The 25,439-nt window shown below is 34.9% G+C and overlaps 1 protein-coding gene across 2 annotated transcripts in view; it reads left to right on the top strand.

Moving 5' to 3' along the window:
- MAN1A2 (mannosidase, alpha, class 1A, member 2) overlaps window positions 1–25,439 on the top strand; it is a 179,153-nt gene that overhangs the window by 22,589 nt on the left and 131,125 nt on the right. For both annotated transcript variants that reach the window (XM_012000852.1, XM_012000851.1), the window contains exons 2-4: window positions 12,426–12,681; window positions 15,824–15,920; window positions 25,277–25,395. In XM_012000852.1, the coding sequence (XP_011856242.1) occupies window positions 12,426–12,681; window positions 15,824–15,920; window positions 25,277–25,395 (472 nt within the window). The remainder of the gene's footprint in view (window positions 1–12,425; window positions 12,682–15,823; window positions 15,921–25,276; window positions 25,396–25,439) is intronic.

Consider the following 25,439-nt stretch of genomic DNA (forward strand, 5'->3'; position numbering starts at 1 on the left):
CAGCCCAGTTCCTAACAGGCCCTGGACTGGTACTGATCTCTGTGGCCTGGGAGTTGGGGATCCCTGCATTACAGGAAGGCCAGGCCTTATTTTGTTTAGAAACTGTATACTGGGATAGTGATTTTTAGTATTTTTTCATTATATATTTTAAAACTACAACAAAGTAAAGGTCTTAAAAAGTTTGTGCCTTTTTTCTTTTTTTTGTCTAATTGCTCTGCTAGAACCTGTAATAGATTTTTGAGTAGAAGTGGTGAGAGTGGGCATCCTTCCATTGTTCTTGATCTTAATGGGGAAGCATTCAGTCTTTCACCCTTAAGTATGATGTCTGCTATAGGTTTTTAATAGGTGCCCTGTATCAGATTAGGAAATACCCTTGCATTCCTAGTTCGCTGAGAATTTTCATCAGGAATGGATATTGAATTTGGTCAATAGTATTTCTGCATCTCTTGATGATCATGCGGTCATTCTTTTTCAGTCTTTTAATGTAGCAAGTTGTTACATTGGTTAAGGTTTGAATGTTAGACACCCTTTGGTAATTATTCTGTAATCCTAAAAGTAGTTTTCTGTGTTTATGAGGGATATTTGTTTGTTTGTTTATTTATTGTATTTGTCTGATTCTGGTATCAGAGTAATGTTGGCCCCATGAAATGAGTTTGGTTTTCCTTTTCCAGTGGCCTGAAAGAGTTTCCATAGAACTGGTATTGATTTCTACCTTAATGCTTGGTAGAATTCATCAGTGAAATAATCTGAACTGGAGTTTTCTTTGTGGAGAGGTTTTAACTATACATTCAGTTTCTTTAATAGACAGGCTGTTAAGGCAATCTTGTTCTTGAGTTCTCTTGAGTAGTTTTTTTTTTTTTTTAACAAGGAATGTAAATTATTGAATTTTTGATATAAAGTTGCTAATAATAGTTTCTTACTGTCATTTGAGTATTTGTAGGATTGTAATTATATCAGTTCTCTCATTGCTGATATTGGTAATTTGTGGTTTCTCTTTTTTCCCTTCTCTTATCACTATTAGAAATTTATCAATTTTATTGATCTCAAAGAACTAGCTTTTGGATGTATTGGTTTTTCTCTTTTCTTCTGTTTTGAATTTTATTTCTTGTTTTGCTTTTATCTTTATTATTTTCTTTCTTCTTCTAACTTTGGGTTTAATTTTCTCTTTTTTCCATTTTCTTAAGTTAGAACCTGAGGTTCTTGATATAAGATCTTTTTTCCACCTAATGTAGATTGGTTAACACTATAATTCTCTCTTTAACTTTTCTTTTTTTCTTCGTATTGGCTATTAGTGCTATGAATTTCAGTCTAAGAAGTACTTTAGCTTTATCTACAGTTTGATGTTTCCATTTTCTTTCAATTCAAGGCACTTTCAAATTTCACTTTTTAAAAAATGGCTTTATTGAGATATTATTCACATACCACGCCATCCACCCATTTAAAGTATACAATTCAATGGTATATTCAGAGTTTAGTATATTTAGTATATTCACAGTTATCTGCAGTTATCACTAGTCATCTAGTTTTACTTTTGATTTCTTCTTGGACCTGTGATTATTGAGAAGTGTTTTACTGAGTTTTTAAATATTTGGAGACTATCCAGATACCTTTATGTTACCTGATTTCTACTCTAATCCCATTGTAGCAAAAAGCATACTTTCTATGGTTTGAATACTTTTAATTTCATTGAAACTTGTTTTATGGCCTAGAAATTGGTCTGTATTGGTACATGTTCCATTTGCATTTAAACAGAATGTATATTTTGTTACTGTTGAGTAGAGTGTTCTGTAAATGTCAATTAGGTCAAGTTGGTTGATAGTGTTGTTCAAGTCTTTTATGTCCTTATTGATTTTCCTTCTATTTTGATCAGTTATTGAGTGAAGGATGTTGAAATTACTTACAACATTGTGAATTTGTTTACTTCTTTCATTTCTATCAGTTTTTGCTTCAGGTATTTTGAAATTTTGTTATTAGGTGTGTAATGTTTATCATTGTTATAGTCTCTTGACATATTGACCTCATTAATATAAAGTGACCCTTTTAATACCTGCTCTAAAAGCTACTGTCTGATTTAATATAGTTGTTCTCCGTTAAACTTTGTTGAGTTACTTTACACACTGTAAAATTTACCCATGTTAAGTGTACAGTTAGGTGGGAGCTATGCCTCCTATATATAGGCCGATGATTTCCAAATCTGTATTTTCAGGCTTTGACATCTGAACCTATGAGCTTTGTTGACTTTTTAAACTTAACAGTTCTAAAATCATACAAATTCATCTCTTTCTCACTCCTTCCATTTATTCCAAATCACCCTTTCTTTTCTTTATTTTTGGTTCAGTTAATGTCACCCCTTTCTATCCAGTCAGTATTGTGAAAAATCTATTATTGTTAATTCCTTTTCCTTCTCATGTTGAATCACTTGCCTAAATTTCTAGCTTTCTAAGCTCTCTTATGTTGGTCCTTCTTCTCCGTATCTACTTTAAATGCATTTTATTAGGCTCTTGTCATTTTTTGCCTGGGAGGACTGCTGTGACCTCCTGACTCCTTTTCCTACTTCCAGCCTTATATCCTCTCCCTTTCTACTCCCACCTTGCCCCAAGTCAATCCTGAGGAGGCATTCTTTCCAAGATTTAAGTACAGTCATGCCATTTTCAACTTGAAGTTCTTTAGTGCCTTGCATTTTTCCCCAGGCTGCATTGTTGGCTCAATTAATGATTGAGCTTTTGTCTTCTCTAGCTTCCTTGCTATGCTGTCTATCCTACTTTACTGCACTCTCCCCTACACTGCACACTATACATTAGTAGCCATACCAAGTTAATTGCTAACTAGTATATTGTGTTACTACTTCTGTGTCTTTGTATACTCTGCTTTCTTCATCTAGAATGCCCTTATTACTTGATCTGCATGGCAAACTCTTACTCTTGTAGTTTTTATTTGAAGATCATGTATTTCTTTCTCTATTTCCCTATGTAAATCTGCTTTCAAGTCATGTACTTGTATGGTTAACAAGTGACTATTCTTTTCTATGTATATCTTACCTTTTCTATAGCTGTCCGTGGTATTTACTTTCTCTTTCACACATTTTGTACTACTTTGTTTACGTATTCATTAGATTGTGAACTCTTGTGGGCAAATCATGTGTCTTATTTTTCTTTGTATCCCTTGCCTTTCACATTTGGTAAATTTTATTATTGAGTTAAGTTGAAATTACTTGAATGACAGATAACCTTTGATTTAATCGGAAATTACCATCAACGCAAACTGCAATCCTTTGAAAACCCTAGTTAGAGTAATCTATAACTGCTTTCTACAGAAACAAAATCTTTTAATAGCCAAATAGGTGACCTATACCTAACTAAAGATAGAGACAGTAAGTTTGTGTTGATGGTCCATGGCTGCATTATTAAAATGAGAGTGCTAAAGCACTTAGTGTTTTGTGGGGGCCACATGACCAAAGTAATTGGATTTGGTATAAAAGCTTGAGGTTCTGTGGATTTCTCAGTGCTTAGCCTTAAATCTTTTTTAGCCTCTTTCATGTGGCCAACCAATTACTCATATTGAGAAACAGTTGGGCTTCTTCATTAACATGTTGTTTTAGGAATGGGATTACTGTTAAGGAGTGGTGATCCCAAATGTGATACAGTTTGTCCTGTTTGGCTTTTAACTACAGTCAGGACACTGGAAAGTATATGATTCTTAAGATGATAACCTTCAGAAACTTTTGATCATTTGTATGACAGTATTATTCTGTGCAAGTAGTATATGTTTATTTGCTGTTGAAAATCATCTTAGACCAGATTTGTAAACATCTCCCTTATAATAACACCATTTTAATTAACCTCTTGCTTATTTTCAAGTTTAAGGAGATCTTCTTTTTATTACCTCGAAAGCATGGCATTTCTTTTCGGAAGGCCTTAAATTCCTTCAGGCACTTGCCACTAAAGCAGTGTAGAATGCTGTTGTTTCATTATTTTCTGTACCAGTTGCTGACTATCCTATTGTCATTTCCCAAAATCATTCTTGGCCTATATTGTGCACAAGTAACTATTTACATAACTGCTTCAACTATTTTTTTTTGTGTGTGTGTGTGTCTTTCTGGATTATCTGAAATTTCTTTAGAATATTATTAAAATATAGGATGTTGGAGAAAGCTATTTAATATCTAACTTTGTCATAAAAAGGCTTTTAGTATTGGCCATTGTTACTTATCTTTTAAAAGGTAGCATTACATTGTTGATTCATTCAGCATATATATATATTTTTTTAGTCATTAAATGGAGCAATGGGGAGTTATTCTTGGAATTTGGCGATAAGAGTCAATGTAAAATTCACGTATGATTGTTAACAATAGTTATCTGCCAAAGTCTTTAAAGGGCTGTCATATTCTTAGTCCTAAATCAGAAGAAGATGGTCTAGAAATCTTAACAAAGTAGTAATGGATGTGAATGAAAGCTGATGTAAACAGTGGTGTTATCATAGAAGAAATAATGTATCAATGGAAGTTTGAACGTGTGGAGTCTAGAGATGGGACCCAATAGATAGGAAGGGTAGGAAATTACGTTAACTGAGTACCTGTTGTCTTCTCACAGTTTCCTTCCCTTGCTGCACTCTTATTTATTTGTTGATTCTTTTGAGTTTTCTATGTAGAGCTCATATTGCCTGTGACAAAAGACAGTGGTTTTTTTTTTTTTTTTTTTTAGACAGAGTCTTGCCCTGTTGCCCAGGCTGGAGTGCAGTGGTGCGATCTCTGCTCACTGCCACCTCCACTTCCCAGGAGGAACTTTATTAGGTTGAAGAAGTTCTTTTTTTCTCCGTTCAGTTTCTTCCTCTGTTTCTACTGAATGAGTGTAAGAGCAGAAGTGACTAAAAGGATGGAACCCTGTACTTTTGAGGGTACATTGAAGATGATAAAGCCAATGATTAGAGGCCTGTTGGTAAAGCAGGTTTGAGGAAGAGGGAGCTTTGGAGGAAGGACCAATTTTTAACGGTGGTAGATAGAAGAGTCGTGTAAAGTGTACGAAGTGGAAACAGCAAGTGTAGTACTGTTTGAAAAAGTGAAGTGAAGGAAGGGGAACACCAATGAAAGTTGAAGTGGAGGCAGTTTTGAGGGGAGTTTTTATTTGTTTTTAAAGGATAGGTGAGACTTCATATTTGTAAGTGAAGGTTAAAGCTCCAGTAGAGAGGGAAAGAGTGAATATAAAGGAAAATTTCTGCCAACCAAAACTCCGGTGTAATTTTATGTATCCCTATGTAAATTAGAGTCATCCAGAATGCTTCCAAACATGATTCAAGAGCCTAGGCGGCTTAAGCAAGATAGAAGTTAATTTCTGTTCACACATATGAATTCCGCAGGACAGTTTCAATAAGAGAGGCTGAGAAATAGAGTTTTTATTTAGCAGGATCATGGGCCTAGCCAAAACTTGAGGGCTCTAGGATTAAGGAAGAAGAAAGAAGAGATTTGGGGAGACAGTTTTCAGTATCTGCACAGTAAGTGTGAGAAAACTCTTAAATAAAATTTATCTCTCTCAGTGTTTGCATAGTGTTTCAGAAACCAAAATGCATTTGTTTATATCTAGACTCTTTACTTACTAGCTCCTTGACCTGAACAAATTATTTTTCTCTTTATGCCTTAATATTTTCATAATAAGGTGGAGAATAGTGGTGTTTGATAGAGAGTGCCTCATACATTGATATGAGAATTAAATAAGGTAATATATGTAATTGATGAAACCATTGCCTTGTACATCTAAGCCACAATTACTAGTTTTGTTGTCATTTGCCCTTGCTCTTCAAGGCAAAAATACAAGATACAAAAAACAAAATAAGATAACAAAAACAAAAAATACCTTGTATTACTTATGGGATATCCAAAAGTTAATTAAATATTACACATTGAGACACAATTGAAAAGAATAATTTCAAATCTCCTGAGAACTTGTAGATATAAAACTAGATTTTATTGGAAACCTTGGAAGGTACTCAGCCAAACTGCAAAGTCCGAGGGCACAGTTCTTCACATGACCACTGTCACTTCTGGCACCGCTTACAAATTCAGAGGGCTCCCCAGACCACCCTCTGGCTTGATAATTTACTAGGACTCACAAAGGGATTACAGATTACAGGAATCCAGATTAAAATCAGCCAAGGGAAGAAATACTTAGGGTGAAGTCCAGGAAAGTTCCACGTGTTGATCTGCCAGTGTCCTCTTCCCATGGAGTCAGGACATGTTCTTCCACCACCAGTGTGTGACAGTATGCATGATTGCCAACCTGGTAATCTCATTCAAGCTTCAGTGTATAGAGTTTTTATGGGGCTTCATTATGTAGGTGTCATTGATTGATTACTCAATTGCCTGTATGGTTGAACTCAGTCTCCCAGTGGACTGATACTGTGTAACCCAGAGCCTTGTCCTAAGCCATATTGTTGGTATTTATGACATGGCCAGCTTCTGCTTTAAAACTGTTAGTTGTGGCCAACCCTACCTAAAGATCTGGTATGGCCAGCACCCAACATAAACAAGCACGCTTCTATCAGCTGTGACACATTACCTCTCAGAAGCTGAAGTCAATGGTGAGACTTCTGTTTGGGCAAAGCCAAATTCTTTGCTACACAGGAGAATACAAGACGCTGATGAAAAGGAATGATCTTTACAAATGAAAGTCTAACGTAATGATCTGTTGAAAATACCAAAGTTAAAAAAAATCTTAAAAAAATGTATATAAGAGAAAGATCATCCAAGTGAAAATAAAACCCCCAGCTGGAGTAATTTAAAAATCTAGAAATTTGGCTGCTAAAGCGAAATTTGAGGAACCATTTGCATGGAGATCAAAATTGAAAATAAAATTTTGAGTCATATAGAGAAGAAAACTAGCAAGAAAGTTCATAGTGCTACTAAATAATTATTGTGAAAACTCAAGGAAAAAAGGAAATAAAGTACATTATTTGCTTTGGCAGTTGTAAAGATTGCTGCATTCACGTGTAATTTGGAACAGAGAGGTGAGAAGGATTGAAATTATTAATGACTTACATGTGTATGTAACATTACTTTTTACTTGATTCCAAGGTAAGTAGAAGGAAGTACTTAGCAAAAAGGGGTTATAGTGCTTTTAAAGTGGTATAGTCAAAATAGTGTATGTTTTCCTCTGTGTTGATGAAGGTACTAATCATAGAGGTTTTTTTTTTTTTTTTAAGTGATTGTTCCAGGTTGTAGGGTGAGACATGGGCAGAGCTGGAACTAAAATCTTTGTCTCCTGACTTTTGGGTTAAGTATACTTTTTTTTCTAACTGCAAAATGATTCCTCTTGGAACCCGGTTAATAGGAGGTCTGATTGAATTTCCTGGAACTCTGGAGTTTCTCTTAGGACCAGTCTGGTTAGTCTTTTCTTGCCCTCTAGTTGATATTGGTTCTTCTGAAACAGTTTACTCACTAAACTCTTAAGCAAATGGTGCTTTTTGAGGGACAAATAAAAATAAATCTATAGATTATTTAGATTTTCAAAATGTGTTTGAATAAGGCTCTTCACAATATTGCAACAGTATAGGTTCTGATGAGCAAAGTTTGACTGCCTTAACAATAACAAGTGGGATAAGATGACTGGAGCTTTCCTTTAGAGCAAACATTTACAGGGCTCAATTTTTTATTTTTAAAAATAATTGTAAAAATTATGTCATTTGTAAATTATTTACATATACATGTTACTATCAAATGTACTTTTCACCTGTGGAGGAACAACTGATGCTAACACGAAGTTAACAGCAATAGTAAGTGAAAATGGAAAACTGTTACATGGCAGTGTTTTTAAGGGGTCTCATCATAGCCCATGTCATTAATTTTAATATGGATTTTGATATTTAATATTCATTTTTATTGCCTACCCTGTAGTCAGAGCTGCTGTTTACAACTTTTTTTTTTTTGAGACGGAGTTTCGCTTTTGTTGGCTCAGGCTGGAGTGCCATGGCGCGATCTCAGCTTAGTGACACCTCTGCCTCCCAGGTTCAAGCAATTCTCCTGGTCCAGCTTGCTGAGTAGCTGGGATTACAGGCGCCTACCAGCATGCCCAGCTAATTTTTGTATTTTTAATAGAGACGGGGTTTCACCATGTTGGCCAGGCTGGTCTCGAACTCCTGACCTCAGGTGATCCACCCGCCTTGGCCTCCCAAATTGCTGGGATTACAGGTGTGAGCCACCACACCCGGCCTTACAACTCTTTTGACTGTTTGTAGCCTCATGATGGTCTGTAGACTTTCTATATCATATTCATTTCAGATGGGGTCTTAGAATCTGTATTTGCATTTTAGTGTTTTCAAACACCTATTATATGCCAGGTATTGTGCTAGATAGGCATTGAGGGATACATTGGAACAAAAATCAGATAGAGTCTCTGAACTTAATGGAGTTAATAGTCATCAGGAGAGACAGGCATTACTCAAAGAATCACATGTGGTTAAGTACTATGAAGGAAAGATACATGGTGCCATCAGAATGTATATTAGGGAGGTTTGTCTAATATAGGAGATACCTGAAGAAGTTATGATTGATCAGTGACTTGAAGGTAAAGAAGGAATTGTAAGAGTGTTTTAAGCGAGGAAACCTCATGCATACGAGACTATTGATGGGAAAGAAAATGGTGCGTAAAAGAACTGAAAAGAGGTGGCTGGGTGTGGTGGCTCATGCCTGTAATCCCAGCACTTTGGGAGCCTGAGGCGGGCGGATTACCTGAAATCAGGAGTTCGCGACAAGCCTGAGCAACATAGTGAAACCCCGTCTCTACTAAAATACAAAAAAATAGCCGGGCGTGGCGGCATGTGCCTGTAGCCGCAGCTTCTTGGGAGGCTGAAGCAGGAGAATCTGTTGAACCTGGGAGGCGGGGGTTGCAGTGAGCTGAGATTGTGCCACTGCACTCCAACCTGGGTGACAGAGGGAGACTCCATTTCCAAAAAAGAATGAAAGAAGGTGTGTGGCTGTAGAACAGAGAGGTAGAGGAGTGTGTATGAGATGAAGCTTAAGAGATAGATAGAAGGTACATTATACAGAATTCCTTAATAGGCCATAATATAATAGAATTCCTTAGGATAAGGGAAGCCATGAAGTGTTTTAAATGAGAGAGAGTCATAGTCTGAATAATTTCAGAAAGCACATTGGGTCTATAGTATGGATGGTGAATAGCTTGTGGGTGGGTGGGGCTGTGGTTGGAGAGTGAATGTGTGAAGACTGTTGGAAGCGTATTACAATAGTTTAGGTGAGGCATGACGGTAGCCTCCTTATTGTGGTTCCATCGCATGCTAAAAAGAGTATGCAGAGAAGAAGGACTATGACTAAGTAAGTTCAAGAAGTGTTGTGTTAGGCAACTCTATTGCAGAACTTCTCAGGGCTTTTAAAATGCCCATGTGCATGGTGAAACTCTGCGAGGGGATATGGGATGTTTTGTGGCATGTATGTCTTACCCCACACAGGGTGGGCTCTAGAAAGTGGTGTATAATACCTGTTCATGGAAGTTCACTGATAGGTGAAGATGCTTTCCGAGTGATAACATATGAGCTATTGCAAACATGGTTGGGGGCTTCCACATGCCATGTAGCAATAACTTGGGGATAACATGGTACTCGGAGATAGAAATGGAAAGCTTGTTTTCCTGGGGAAGTCTCCCCATTTGTCATCGGGACAGAAAATTCCCCTTGAAAGAGCCAGTCTTCCCCATTTGATGTTGCTCTTCCTTGGGGCCCTTTTCCAGGTCCTCTGTTTTCCTGAATCTATGTGCATGCTTGCACAGTGAGTGGGTGAGTTGGGAAATTCTCAGCTGGGAATGTCAGAGTACCCACTGATAATTACTCCGTAGAATCTGAAATCTGGGGACAATTGAGGGCCGTGGCGGTAACTCATGATAGCAGGCACTTTCCCTCTTTCTCTTCTGTCCTGAACCATGTTGGCCATTTGACTTATTGGCCATTCGGCTTATTGTCTCTTGATTGCAAGATGGCTCTCTTAGCTTTAGGCTTCACAAATATGTTTGAAGACAGGAATAGGAGGTTGGGTAGGTTTAGACTTAGCAGCTAAAGGCCCTTTTCTCAACTGGCTCTGTCCATTTGTTAATATATAAAGGAAAATTCCTGGTAGTTCCCTTTTTTCTCGTTGGTTGAAATAGAGTTTTATGGCTACCCTTAGCTGCAAGGGCAGCTGGGAAAGACTTGATTAACGTAGACGGATTATGATCTATTCTCTAGGGGTAGTGAGTAGCACAGTGTTTTTCTGTTGGCAAAATGTGGGGCTGGGATTGGAAGGCCCTTGGGTGTTTCTGCCTTGGATATCTTATTTAAGACTTCATTCAGCACGATGATGCCCCTGTCTGCCTGAGTCGCCTGAACAGATCAGCCCTCATGTCATTTTCTCATGGATTCATTCAGGGGCCAGCCTAAGTTCCCTGCCCTATTCCTCCTACATCCATCCAGTCTGTCTGTAGGCCCCATGGATTCTTCCTCACTGATGATTGATCTTTTCTGTTGCTGACTGTTTAGCCTGCTTCACTTCCCTCTCCTTTTTCTCTCTCGTTTCTTTTATCAGCACCTTCTCAGTGCTAATAACCCATTTTTTCCTCTAGTGTTTAACATTTTATTGTTAATACTAGATAATATTAGATTGTGAATTTTTCTTTTGGCATACAGGTTTATGATTTAACACGTGCTATTCATGTAACTACCATCATAATTATATATGTAACAATTCTATCATTAAAAAAAAAAAAACTCCCTTGTGTTATTTCTTTATAGTTAGCCCATCCCTCATTCATAACTCCTGGCTACCACTAATCTATTCACCATCCCTCTTTTTTGAGAATGTCATATAAATGGAATTATATAGTATACAACCTTTTGAAATTGGCTTATTTCACTCAGATAAGAGTGCCTTTGAGATCCATTCAAGGAGTGTGTATAAACAATTCACTCCTTTTTATTGCTGAGTAGTAGTCCATAGTGTGGACATACCACAGTTTTGTTTAACCATTTACTGTTGGAGGATATCTGGATTGTTTTCAGTTTTTGCCTATTATGGATTAAGCCGCTATAAACATTTGTGTATAGTTCTTTGTCCTCCATTTTTTTCATTATGGCAAAATACAATTAACATAAAATTTACCATCTTAACCATTTTAACGTATACAGTTCAGTAGCATTACTATACAACCATCACCATCATCCAGTTCCAGAACTCTTTTCATCTTGCAAACCTGAAACTGTACCCGTTAAACAATAACTTCTCATTGTCCTATCTCTAGTCCCTGGCTACCACCATTCTACTTTTTGTCTCTAGGGTTTTGCCTTCTTTAAATACCTTCTACAAGTAGAATCATACAGTATTTGTCTTTTTGTGACCAGCTTGTATAAAGCTTTTCTTTCTTTTTTTTTTTTTTAATGATCACAAGTCTTTATTTCTTTGAGATAAATGCCAAGAAGTGCATTTGCAGGATTCTATGTTAGTTACATCTTTAGTTTTTTAAAAAAAACCACAAACTTTTCCAAAGTGGAAAATTTTACACCATTTTACATTCTTACTAGCAATGTTATAAGTTCAGCCATCTGCAAAGTTTGAATTAAATTTCTGGAGAAATGACCCTATTGACTATTAGGTTAGGTGTTTACCCTTAGAGTAGTCTTCGTTGGTTGGTTGATTTGGAAAAGAATGGTTTACAGTAAGTACTACTCTTGTATTCATTCCTGTGGATTGGGGTAGATATAGAGGGAATATTGAACTCTCTTTCACAAAAGTGGGGCTGGGTAGGAAACCGTGTAGGTGTCCATTGCAGTAGTGGTTTTCAAACCTGTGTGCACACCAGAATCATCTGAGGAGCTCTTCATTATGTAGATTCATGGGTTTCATATAGACCTACTAAATTGGAATCTGGTTTTAACAAAGGTTCAAGAGAGTTTTAAGTAGTCATGCCCACATCTGTTGGGAATGTTACATTATAATATCTATGCACTTTTGAAAGTTTAAAGGTTTTAGAAGCATATGCTGTACTATATAAATGAAAAACTTCCTGTTCTCTTATCTTTTCCTCTTTTTCTTTGGCCTTATGTTTATATTTTTGTCTCTTCTCTGATACTTATTCTGTTTTTATTTTCTCTCCTCCATTTAGTTTTCACTGGTGTCTATTTTTTGCAAGTGTCTATGGATAAGTTACTGTTATCTCTGTTCTTAGTATGGAAATTGTATAAAGAGATTATAAAGAGAGTTTGATCTTAGGCATTCAGGGTTCCTCTTCTTTCTCATACCACATCTGAATCTCTCTCACTGATAATTCTTTCCTTTTAATAGCAAAAGTAGAAAACAAGTTCCTGGGTTTAATGGAGAAACCTTTATGTTTTATATTTAAAGGTTGACATTCTTAAGTAGGCTCACTCTTATGTTTTATTTCCTCCTTTTCTCACAGGGAAGAAGAAGAACGTCTGAGAAATAAAATTCGAGCTGATCATGAGAAGGCCTTGGAAGAAGCAAAAGAAAAATTAAGAAAGTCAAGAGAGGAAATTCGAGCAGAAATTCAGACAGAGAAAAATAAAGTAGTCCAAGAAATGAAGATAAAAGAGAACAAGCCACTGCCACCAGTCCCTATTCCCAACCTTGTAGGAATAAGTGGTGGAGACCCAGAAGATAATGACATAAGAGAGAAAAGGGAAAAAATTAAAGAGGTAATAAGCTGAGTTTTGTGATATGGAGTGTTTATGGATTTGTATTTGGATATAAACAAATGTATATAATCTATGGTATCCTGTTTTTGATCTTTTTGTTCTTGGGTCATAGCTGTAGTATAGTTTCCAGGTTGGTAATAAGGACTAGAACTCTTTCTTGTTTTGTTTTGTTTTGTTTTGTTTTTTTTTAAAATGTTGATTATAATGTAATTATTGGGCACTTAAAATATTTTTGATACGATGTTTAGATGGTTAGTGCCACTCATTCTTGTTCAGAGATCTTTTGAAATTCAGCATTTTATTAATAATATATCTGTATATAACTTACCATTGTCTAAACAGTTTCTTAAATGTTCAGTTACAAAGGGACTCTGCTAGATACTATGTAGACCCCCTCATAAATGTGCTTCTAAAGAGCTAGCATTGTATCTCCAGTTTTTTAAGGAACATGTCATGATACCCCTCAACTATACTGTAGATTAAAAACACATTCCTTCCAAAAAGTCTCTATGGATTGAAAAATGGGAAAGAATTGATTTCGAAATTCTTTAAATTTATTTAGCCTCAGAAGTCTTTCAATTTGTTATTCTGTAATTACTTAAAAGTAAAGAGGATACCAGATGGGAAACATCTAGCGAATATTTGAGTTAAACTTTGTTAATTAGAACTCCTAAAAATTCTGGTTGGAGTTTGTGATTATACTGCCTATGAAGAAAAATATTTTATCAGAGTGTAATTGTACCAACAATATTTGAGAAAGTTTAATTATTATAAAGTAAGATAAATTTAGTTAAAGTAATCAAATACCTATTTGGATATATTCTAGTAATGGATATGGAAGGTACAGCAGATGTTTAAAGCTTAGCCTTATGAATTATTATAAAACCTTGACCTTGATGGAGTAGAAATAGAGCTGTGCTCTGATTTTACCTCATGTCTAGAGTCTGTTTTATATGTAGACTACTTAAGGCACTTCCTTCAGACAGTGCTGGGAGAGACAGTGATAGATTTTTTTTTTCAGATGCCTGACTTGCTTTTTTTCAGATGTCATTACAATGTACTGAAATACTTTTTTCAAATACGTAGTAATTCAGGTGGATAACCATGTGTGTTCAGGGGACCCCCAGATGATCCTCAGGTTCAGTGATTCCCCAGAAGTACTCACAGAACTCAGCATATAGAAATATGTTTTAGTTTGCTGAACTTTTATCCTGTTATTTTACTGAAATAAATTATTTATTTATTCTTACAGCTTTTTTGTAGATTGCTTGTGATTTTTCTCATACATAGTCATGTCTTCTTTGAAGAGGTACTTTTCCTTTTTCCTTCTTGATTTTTATACCTTTTTTTTTTTTCTTGTCGTACTGCAGTGGCTAGGAGTTCTAATACATTGTTGAAAATAAGTGGTGAGAATGGACATACTAGGTTTATTCCCAACTTTAGGGGTTAAGCATCTAGTCTTTTGCCATTAACTATGTTGTGTCAACTGTAGGTTTTTAAAAGATGCTGTTTATTAGGTTGAGGATGTCTCCTTGTAGTTCTAGTTTACTGAGAGTTTTATCATGAATGAGTGTTGAATTTTGTTAGATGCATTGTCTTCATTTGTCTCTAGATGACTGTATGATTTTTTTTCCTTTATTCTGTTAACATGGTAAATTACATTGGTTTTTGGATGTTAAATTAGTCTTATATTCCTGGGTTAAACTCCACTTTGTTATGGTATAGTATCCTTCTTAGATGTCGCTAATTTTTGTTAGGGAATTTTGCATCTGTGTTCTTGAGATACATTGGTCTTGAGTTTTCTTGTAATATCTTTGCTGATTTTGGTGTCTGATTAATGCTGGCTGCATAAAGCAAGTTGGGAAATGTTTAATGAATAGTATGCTGTTAAATGAATAGATTTTTGGTACACCACAGTCTACTATTATATAATTCATCTGATATATAATTAAATACTCTGCTATTGTGTAGCTCAGAACTCCTTGGGTTGTAAAACACTCAGCTTAAACTAAGTAATACAAATAGTATTTATTGGTTTAATGGCTCTAAACAAGGGCTTCGAGTTTGGCTGAATCCAAGCCTGTAGATATTATTGTGAGTATTAAGCATCTGTCTCTCTTTCCTTTTGCTAGTTTCTCCATGTTGGCAGAGAGCCATTATCAGCTCTGGGGGTTTATGTATTACGCAGATCATGATATTGCAGAATAAAAAAGTCCCTCTATCTCCTGGTGTCTATAACAATGTGTAAAAAGAACTTGATTGTTCCTACTTGAATCACATGTATCCACTCACTTTGTCTAGGGCAGGGGTTGACGGCTACAACCTGTGGGCCAAATTCTGCTTGCTGTTTTAAAAATAAAATTTAGGCCGGGCGCGGTGGCTCACGCCTGTAATCCCAGCACTTTGGGAGGCCAAGGCGGGCAGGTCACGAGGTCAGGAGTTCGAGACCATTCTGGCTAACACGGTGAAACCCCGTCTCTACTAAAAATAACAAAAAAATTAGCTGGGCGTGGTGGCGGGTGCCTGTAGTCCCAGGAGGCTGAGGCAGGAGAATGGTGTGAACCTGGGAGGTGGAGCTTGCAGTGAGCTGAGCTTGCATCACTGCATTCCAGCCTGGGTGACAGAGCAAGACTGCATCTCAAACAAAACAAAAATAAATAAAAATAAATTTTAATTTGAATACAACCATGTCCATTTACTTACATATTATCTGGGACTGCTTTTGTGCTGTAACAGCAGAGTTAGTTTGTTCATCTCTGGTCTAAGGATAAGGGGTTTTCTAGCTAGACTGAGTTAATTGATGGTAGAAGCAGAGCCTCTTGATTGACAGCTCTGTCATATGTGAGGAAAGGGAGCTGTTCCCAAAAAGACTAACATTTCTCAAAAGGAAAGAATGCCAAACAGATATGTACCTCATGAAGAAAGAGGACTTGTCTATTATACCCATTTTTTCCTGTCATATAGATGATAGTAAACATAGTTATGTATGTTTTCATACTGATACAAATGTTAATTGAATAATATACTAACGTAGATCTAGAAGAATGGGCAAGGATGTAGTAATAGAACCCAAAATTACATGAAATAAAAAAACAGTTTGTGAAAAATTTAACTTGATGGATTATAATTTTTCTCTTTTCAGATGATGAAACATGCTTGGGATAACTATAGGACATATGGGTGGGGACATAATGAACTCAGACCTATTGCAAGGAAAGGACACTCCCCTAACATATTTGGTAAGTTTACTTTTTCTAATTACTATTTCCATTTTCTACTTCCATCTTTTAAAACAAGATGTAACTTTTCAAAGTACTTTCTAAAATCGGAGTATTTCTGTGGAACTATAATTTGAAGAAACATGTATGATTTTTGCAAGTGTCAGTCACGATTAAGTTCTGGTTGCTTTCGAGTACACATGTATGTGGTAGATTTTCCATTTACATATGGATGCTTTAGTCATTTATGTGAGTATTTAAAAGCTTTTTTTTGGCATTTTTTTCTTTAGTGTCAGGAAAGGTAGGCACCTACTTGTCATTTTTTTCTTCAACACAATACCTATTCTGATATTCATGTTACAGAGGAAGAGGGGAAGGATAGGAAATTCTTGTAGTTTTATGTACATTTTTTTAAAAAGTGACCTACCCAGGGTGATTGAGTTACTGAATTCAGTGGGTTCACAGTTCCTAAGGAAAAATTAACAATGTATTCTGTGAATGGAGGTTTGGGGAAGCGCTGTGTTCATCTTGAGTTTGTTCATCCTATTTTCCTTGAGCTCAGTTCACTTATAAAACTTCCCAGTTTAACTTACTCAACTGATTTAACAACTTTTACTAAACCCTGAGGTAAGTCTTGAGAATTGTTAAGCTACTCTTTGTAGTCTTCACTCCTTTCCCTCATTTTAAATGCTTCCTGATGTGACTTGATGATTGTCTTTTAAGTAGTGATAGATGAAGGCAAGAAAATTTTAATGGGCTAAAAAGACACAAACTAGTTATATGCAGTCTGATTCTCTTTATTACCTGTAGTAAACCATCACAGTAATTCAAATAACAGCAATTTTCTTTTTGACACTAGGGAAGGATTTTTCTAATGCTGTGACTTTTCTTTTTTTTTTTTTTTTTTTTTGAGACGGAGTCTCGCTCTGCCGCCCAGGCTGGAGTGCAGTGGCCGGATCTCAGCTCACTGCAAGCTCCGCCTCCCGGGTTCACGCCATTCTCCTGCCTCAGCCTCCCGAGTAGCTGGGACTACAGGCGCCCGCCACCTCGCCCGGCTAGTTTTTTGTATTTTTTAGTAGAGACGGGGTTTTACCGTGTCAGCCAGGATGGTCTCGATCTCCTGACCTCGTGATCCGCCCGTCTCGGCCTCCCAAAGTGACTTTTCTTATAATTTGTTCATTGTTGCTTGTTTTTGGTCAAAAAAGAAAATGTCTTAAAAAATAATTTCTGTTGGATTTGGAAGATGTTGTGGTAGAGGAGTAAAGGAAAAAAGTTTCTTCTAGGTAATCAGTGACTACCAGAGACTTCATAATATGATATATAATTTATCAGCCATCATGTAATGAAATAAAGTATATTTTCTTAGCAAAATTTTGGACTGGAAAGTTCTTACTGCTTTGTGGATGTCACAGTATGAGGCGTTAGTGCAATAAAGACATTAAATTTAATAGTCAGTTAAAATTAGAACCTCCCTTCGAGTAACTTTCTTTTATGTTAAACTCAATGGTAAATTGTGAGCCTTTTAAAAAGATTGAAATATAAAAATGTATTGAAAATAAAAATTGGATGTTAATTTTTTACTTTTTTCAAATGATATTTCTCAGGACATCTAATGTATTAATATTTATCAAATAGATACTGGTCCTCTCTGTTTACCAAATAAATACTGCTGCTTTAGTAAACTTTAAAGATAGAAGAAAATTAATTTGACACTTGGGAAACATCTATTGTGAGAAGAAAATTATAGTGAAATGGTAGAAAAAGAAAATCTGCAGAATTTTCAGTAGTCAAAATTAGGTGCTGCTTATTTTTTATTAAATTTTTGTGTGGTTACAGTTACTTTTCCGGCCAGATAAGCTACATAGGAATAGATCATTATTATGTTTTGTCTTGTGTTTGTAGCTATGCAGTTAGTTTGTTAAAGGATTATTTTTTATAGTTTAATACTTTGTTTCCTACTTACTCTGTTTCTGTTGTCCCTATCTCAAATTCTTACAAGTACAATTTGAGGTTTTTTTTTTTAAATATATTTTTTGATTTTTTCTTTTTTTAAAAAACAGTAAAAGTCTAAGAGAAGGGTGGTTAAGTAGTTCGCAGTGTCTCATTTGACATCCCAAATTTAGTACACCTTTACAGAATAGGAATATATAGGTGGATACGGAACCTTTGCTTGCAATATTCTAGATTTTAGGGAAAACATTAACTTAAAACACGCCCCTTTTTGTTACCCTCGATTGTTAAACAATTCTTTTATATGGTAACTGAGATAGGGGCTCCTCTGATTTCTGTCTAGTTAGTTCTTGGCATCAGAGTCCTCTTTACGTGCAGATAACAGAAAATCCATTGCAAAATGGCTTAAACTAAAAAGGAAACTTGCTGAATGAATTCCTGGTGTATATCTAATTCTATCTGAGCTTTTTTACTTTATCTTTTCTGTTTTCCTGTTTGTTGATATAATGAAGCTGGTTTCTTAGCAGGATGGCTGCAGCAGTTTGAAGCTTCATATCTTCATACTACCACATCTGTAGGAAAGAGAACACTGTAAAGAAGAGAGCACTTGGATGTTTTAGAAATATAATTGAAATACTCACTGTTTCTTATTGTTTCTGATTAGGTCTTGTGCCCACTGTTGAACCAAATGCTGTACTTAGGAGGATGGGACATGTTCTTTTTGTTTTGCTTAGTTAGGGCCTGGCTCTGGAGCCAGGAGAGGGGAGAGGGAGATGTTGCTGGATGTAAGCACTGATACTAAATTATTCTAACAGTGATTAATAGAATGGCTGGGTGCAGTGGCACGGAGTCCCAGCTCTACCGGAGGTTGAGATAGGAGGATCGCCTGGGGCCAGGAGACCAAGGCTACAGGGCACCATGATCATGATGCCTGTGAATGGCCACTGTGCCCTAACCTTGGCAACATAGCAAAACCCTTTCTCTTAAAAAAAAAAATGCAGAATGAATTCTATTTAGATGTTCTGGAAAACAGAAAGTCTTATTAAGGATAGGTCTTTTTGCATGAAGAAGAAATTATTTTAATTTGGAAAAAGAGTATTCTTTGATTTTGCAATGCTTTTTGAAGGGTACATTTTATTTTCCAGGTGTGTGTGTGTGTGTGTGTGTGTGTGTGTATGTGTGTGTATTTATATGTAAATAAGTTACTTTTGTTGTTTCTGACTTAAGGTGTTTTGATTTGTACATATTTTGTTGAAGATTGTTGCTTTTATATTAATAAGAGATATTGTTCTGTACTTAAATTATCTTTGTCTTGTTTTGGTATCAGAGTAATGCTGGACTCAGAAAATGATTTGGGAAGTGTCTTCTGCTTTTCAGTTTTCTGGATGAGATTGTTTAGCATTGGTTTTATTTTTTTCTTAAATGTTTGGTATATGTGGCTGAAGAAACCACTTGCATCTGGAACTTTTTTTTTTCTTGAAGGTTTTTAAACTACAAACTTAATGTCTCTAATAGTAAGGACCATTCAGTTTATCTGTTTCATTTTGGGTGTATTTTGGTAATTTGTCGTTTTTGAGTAATTAGTCTGGTTTTATCTAAGTTATTGATTTTTTATGCATAGAATTGTTTGGAGTATTGCCTTGTCATTTGAATGTCTGTGGCAGCTGTAGTAATAATAATCCCCTTTCATTTCTAATATTAGTGATTTATGTTTTGTCTCCTCTCTTGTCCTGCTAGAAGTTTATTAATTTTATCAATCTTTTCAAGGAAACAACTTTTGGGTTCATTGATCTTTGTAATATTTTGTTTGTGTTTTCATTTCTTTGATTTCTACTCTTTATTGTTTTCTTCTTTTGCGTGATTTGGGTTCATTTTGCTCTTGTTTTTCTAGTGTCGTGAAGTAGAAGCCTAGATTATTGACCAGAGATCCTCTTCTCTAATGTATTTATTACTGTAAACTTTCTAACTGCTGCTTTTGCTGCATTCTTGAGGTTTTGATATATTTTCATTTTCGTTCAATTCAGTGTTTTAAAATTTTCCTTGAGTAAGTTGAAGTATTTAGAGTTTTAAAAAATCCTTCTGTTACAGATTTCTCGTTTTAATTCTGTTAGGATCAGAGAATGTACTTCACATAAGTTTAATTCTTTTAAATTACTTTTGGTTTGCTTTCTGACAGAGGTTTGTCTTGGTGAATTTTTCATTTGTGCTTAGAAAGAATGGTATGTGTATATTCTGCTGTTCTTGTGTGGAACGGCCTGTTGATGTCAGTTAGATCCCATTGGTTAATGGGGTTGTTCAGGCTGTCTCTATCTTAGTTGGTTTTCTGCCTCGTTCTGTCGGTTACTGAGAGAGGGATGTTGAAGTCCTCAACTCTTATTTTGGACTTCTTTCAGTTCTGCCAACTTTTGCTTCATGTAATTTGAGGTACTCTTGTCAGGTGTTTGTCCATTAACGATAACGCATTCTTAGGAGCACCACTAAAGCCCTAGTATCAAAACTAGACAAAGATATTTATAAGAAAAGGAAACCGTAGAGCAGTATCCCTTATGAACATAGACGTAAGAATATTTAACTAAATTTTAGTAAATCTTATTGAGTAATAGAGTTGTCCTTTGGTGTCCATGGAGGATTGGTTTCAGGACCCCAGAGAATACCAAAATCCACAGATGCCCAAGTCCCTTGTATAAAATAGTATATAATATTTGCATTTAACCTAAGCATATTCTCTCATATATTTAAAATTATCTATAGATTACTTAGAATACCTAATACAATAGAAATAGTTGTTATACTGTGTCTTAAAATTTTTGGTTTTTAAAAATTGCTGTATTGTTTTTTAAAAAATTATTTTCCCCAAATATTTTCCATCTACTGTTGGTTGAAGCTGTGGATATGGAACTGGTGAATACTGAAGGCTGAGTGTATATTATGTTATGACTAAGTGGAGTTTATCATAGAGATACATGGTAGGTTTTACATTTGGAAATTAGTGTATTTTAAGATATCAGAATAATAAAAGAGAAAAATCATAGGATTATCCCAGGAGTCAGAGAAAAAGCATTTAATAACATTTAACAACCATCCATGATAAAAACTGTCAGCACACTAAATTAGAAAGGGAATTTCTTTAACTTGATAAAGAAAATTTCAAAACAACAACAATAAGCAAAAAATGCAAAATATACCCCACATACTTAATATTGAAAGACTATATGCTTTCCCCTAAGATTGCAAGCTAGGCAAAGGTGTCTACTCTCTCACTTTTATGTAACATTGTACATAGATCCTAGCCAGTGCACTAAGGCAGAAAAAAGAGAAAGAAAAAAAAAAGAATAAATATTGGAAATGAAGAAGTAAAACTATCTTTACATTTTTAGTCAACATAATTGCCCATAGAGAGAATCCTAGGGAATGTACCAAAAAAAAAAAGGTACTAGAATAAACAAATTTAGTAATGTTATAGGATACAAGTTTAATATGCAAAACCAATTATATGTATTGGTATACTTGCAACAAACAATTATAAATGCAGTTTAAAAAATAAAGTTATTTGCAGTAGTATCAAAAAATATGAACTGTATGTGTATAAATTTGACGAACTATGTACAGAATCTGTATACTGAAAACTTTATGTTGTTTTTGAGAGAAATTTAAAAGGACTTAATGGAGATAAATGCCATGTTCGTGAATTTGAATGCTCAATATTATTGGGATGTTAATTCTTTCTAAATTTATGTTTAAATTTAGAGCAGTCCAATCAAAATGACGCTAGACTTTTCTGTAGAAATTGGCAAGTTGATTCTAAAATCTGTGAAAATACAAAGCACTTGGAATAGTCAAGTAATTTTTTTTTAAAAAAACAAGGTTGAAGGATTTGCACTACCTGATTTTATAATTTACAGTAAAGCTACAATTGAGGACAGCTTGGTTTTAGCATAAGGATGGGCATAGAGATCTGTGGAAAAGAGTAGAAATAGAAGTGCACATACATGGTTAATTGATTTTCAACAAAGATGCTGAGGCAATTCAGTGATTAAAAGGATAGCCTTTCCAACACATGGTGCTGGGTCAACTGTATATTTGTATGGGGAAATAATGAACTTTGCCTCTTCTTTCAACATCGTGTACAAAAATGGATCACAAAGCTAAATATAAAAGCTAAAAGTAAAAAACTTTCAGTAGAAAACACTTGAGAACATCTTTGTGACTTTGAGGTTAGCAAGGATGCTTTTAGAATACAAAAAGCATCAAGTATAAAAGAAAAATGTGGGTAAATTTGACTTAATGAAAACTGAAGATTTCTGCTCCCCAAAGACATCAGGAAATTGGAAAGACAAACCACAGACTTGGAGAAGATATTTGAAATACATACATAAGGATGTATCCAGAATATATAAATACTTCCCCACCCAGTGAGGTATATAAATAGCCAATAAGCACGTCAATAAGCAGGGAAAGTAAAATTAACACCACAATGGAATATTTCTACACACCCATTAACATGTCTAAAATTTGAAGATCAACAATACCAAATATTGACAAGGATGCTAGAGCAACTGTAACTGTTATACATTGTATTGGGAGTGTAAAATGGTACACTGTGGAAAGCAGTTCATCAGTTTCTTATAAACTTAATGTATAGCCTAGCAATTCCACTCCTAAATATTTCCTTGGTGTTCACAAATGAGATCAGGTGTAGTTGTATGTTTCTTAGTAAATTCGATTTTTTTTTCATCGATATACAGAATTTACAAATTGAATTTTAAGATCTTTTTCCCTGTGTTGTATAAAAGTTTGTATAGAATAGGAGTTATCCTTAAAATTAAAGTAGTATTCTTTCTATGAAACTTCCAGAGTATGGTATTTTGATAGCGGGTAGCTCTTCAAAAACTTATCTGTTTTTCAGTCTGTTTGTTTAGATTTTCTGTTTCTTCTTTCATAAGTCAAAAATAGTATTTCCTGAGAAAGATCAAATTTATTGTGAATATATGAATAAAACGGGTCTTTTATAATTAAAAAAAATTTTCTCTGTGCTTGTCTGTTGCTGCATTTTTATTTATTACTTTGTGTTTCGTCTACCTTTTAAAAATGAGGTTAATGGTAGATTCGTTGTATGGTTCTTCATGGAACCATTTCTTGAATTTATTATTTCAATAATTTTCTTCATTTCTAATTCATCCATTTCTGCCTTTAGTTTTTCTCATTCTTGTGTTATTTTGCTCAAATTTGTTTTTTCTTTCTTAGAATATTAAATTCAGTTATTTTCATTTGTTCTTATTAACTAGTATAAATATTTTAAGTTTTTTTGTGAGAACTGCTTTAGTTGATTCCCATGCTCTCATACTAAATTTTTATGATGTTTTATATATTCTGCGATGCCATGTTTTGCTGCTTCTTTGACCCAAGAATAGTGTTAGGCTTTTTCATTTTTTCCTGTTCAAATCTTGACTTGTCCAGGTAAACAATCATGATAATAGCCAGTAATTTCAATTTTATACTTTTCTTCCTTGAGCCCTTTAGCACATGGCACCTTGTGGAACTAACCAAGACTGGTACAGAATAGGTGGGTCAGGCCTTTTTCCACTCCGGAATAGTCAATACCTTAGAGAAATATGTACTTAGAGAACTAAATAAATAACTAGATAACTGAAGGAGCAGAACTATCTACAAAAATTAAAATAAGGACACAAACAGTAGTCTCAAGGATTTAAAATAAATTTGGTAAATGTTTTGGATGAAATGCTAAAATTAAAAGAGATACATATTCAAGAAGTTATGCAAGAGATAGAGATATATGAGTGATTAAATGGCTTGATACCATTTTTATCGCAATAAAAAGCCGAAGAACGTAATAACACATAATTGACTTTCTAGATAATATCAACATGAAGGGAACTGAGCAGGGAGAAGACCAAGGAATTTATCACAGTGTGTTGGAGTACTTGTCTTGTTAGCTAAGAGAAGATAGATGTATTGATAAGTTGAAGAAATTATTAGGAACACATGAACAAGAAAATGGCACATAAATTAAGGACAACCATCATAAGAACAAATTTATGTAGCTTTAAATCATTGGAAGAAAACAATTTCTACACAGTAGAAGGAGGAATGGAAAAAGAAAGAAGAGAATAGTAAATGGAAAATGTGAACTAAGTAATGTTGAATGCTGGCTCTGAAAATGTCACCAGGAAAACCTGTTGATAAGACAAAGCTGTTAATTATTACTTTGGTAAGGAGATCACTACCTCACTGGAGTCGTAGCTTTTCAAAGTTTGGGGTATAAATCATCATTTGGTACTTTCTGTTGAAGAGTTGATGGGTCTTTCAGGAAGTTCTTGGAATGAACAATAAATTTTTTTTGGCAACTTTTAGCTTTCTGGGCAAGAGCTCCTGGAACAGTAAATTCACCTTGTTGAAGACAATGTAATAGTAAAGCCATGTTAACGCAGGCAGTAAGCTGTGTGGACCGTTTGAATTTTTATAGGACAGAAATAATAATTGCATTTATGGGATTGGGGAGAACCCATCTCCTCCTTGATATTTATTTTTTTGCTGTACTACTAGATTTTTTACTCTAGTAGGAGCAAAACAAACCTAGCTTTGCTACTATTTTATTTAGGATTTGTACAGTTACATTCATTAGTAAGATTGGCCTGTTTTCTTCCCTTATGTTTTCATTATCAGTTAGGCTGGTTTTGAATGAATTCTTCCCTCTCTTCCTCCCTTTCTCTCTTGCTTTCTTCCCCTTGGAACTTTTTTTTTTTTTTTTTTTTTAATGATAAGGATAATCTCTTTCTTAAAAGTGGATACATTGTATTATTTTGATTTTCTCTACTCATGTTGTTTGATGGTTTCCTTTTTTCAGTATGATCTACCTGCTTGTTGATTGTTAAGGATTGTTAAGTTTTTTTTTCCACTGTGGTTATCCAGCCCTGTTGTACATTTATTATTATTTTAAAATATATTTTTTGTTCGTCCTATGAATTTGGACCAGAGCAGAAGGACACGGTTGTCTTATTATTTAGCTTTGTCATCGTGAACTACTCTCCCCTTTTCTTGAATTAATCCTCTTTTTTTTTCCCCCCCTTTCTTGGTTAAGTATACAGATATCTCATATTCTGACCAGGCAGAAAATTAAGGAAAAGTATGCTTTTAGTTTTCTTTTATCTTCCTATTTTTACTAAAGTACTTTTTTTAGTAAAATATATTAAACTATGTATATTTTCTAATATACATATAATTTCTAATGTAAAAGTGAACAATATTGGGTATTCTAAATTTTTAGTCCTTGTACTCTTACTTTAGTTTACTTTTATGTATAAGAAATTAAAATACACTGAATGTGAAGGGAATCTTTTTTTTTCCCCCAAAGAGAACAGGAGCGTAAAGTGATCTTTTTAATGATAATTTTTTTCTCCCAAATATAGGAAGTTCACAAATGGGTGCTACCATAGTAGATGCTTTGGATACCCTTTATATCATGGGACTTCATGCCGAATTCCTAGATGGGCAAAGATGGATTGAAGACAACCTTGATTTCAGTGTGGTGAGTGTATGATTGATAACTGATCTCTCAGATTGACCATGAAA

The sequence above is a fragment of the Mandrillus leucophaeus genome, unplaced genomic scaffold, assembly GCF_000951045.1.
Source record: "Mandrillus leucophaeus isolate KB7577 unplaced genomic scaffold, Mleu.le_1.0 Scaffold64, whole genome shotgun sequence".
Lineage (NCBI taxonomy): Eukaryota > Metazoa > Chordata > Mammalia > Primates > Cercopithecidae > Mandrillus > Mandrillus leucophaeus.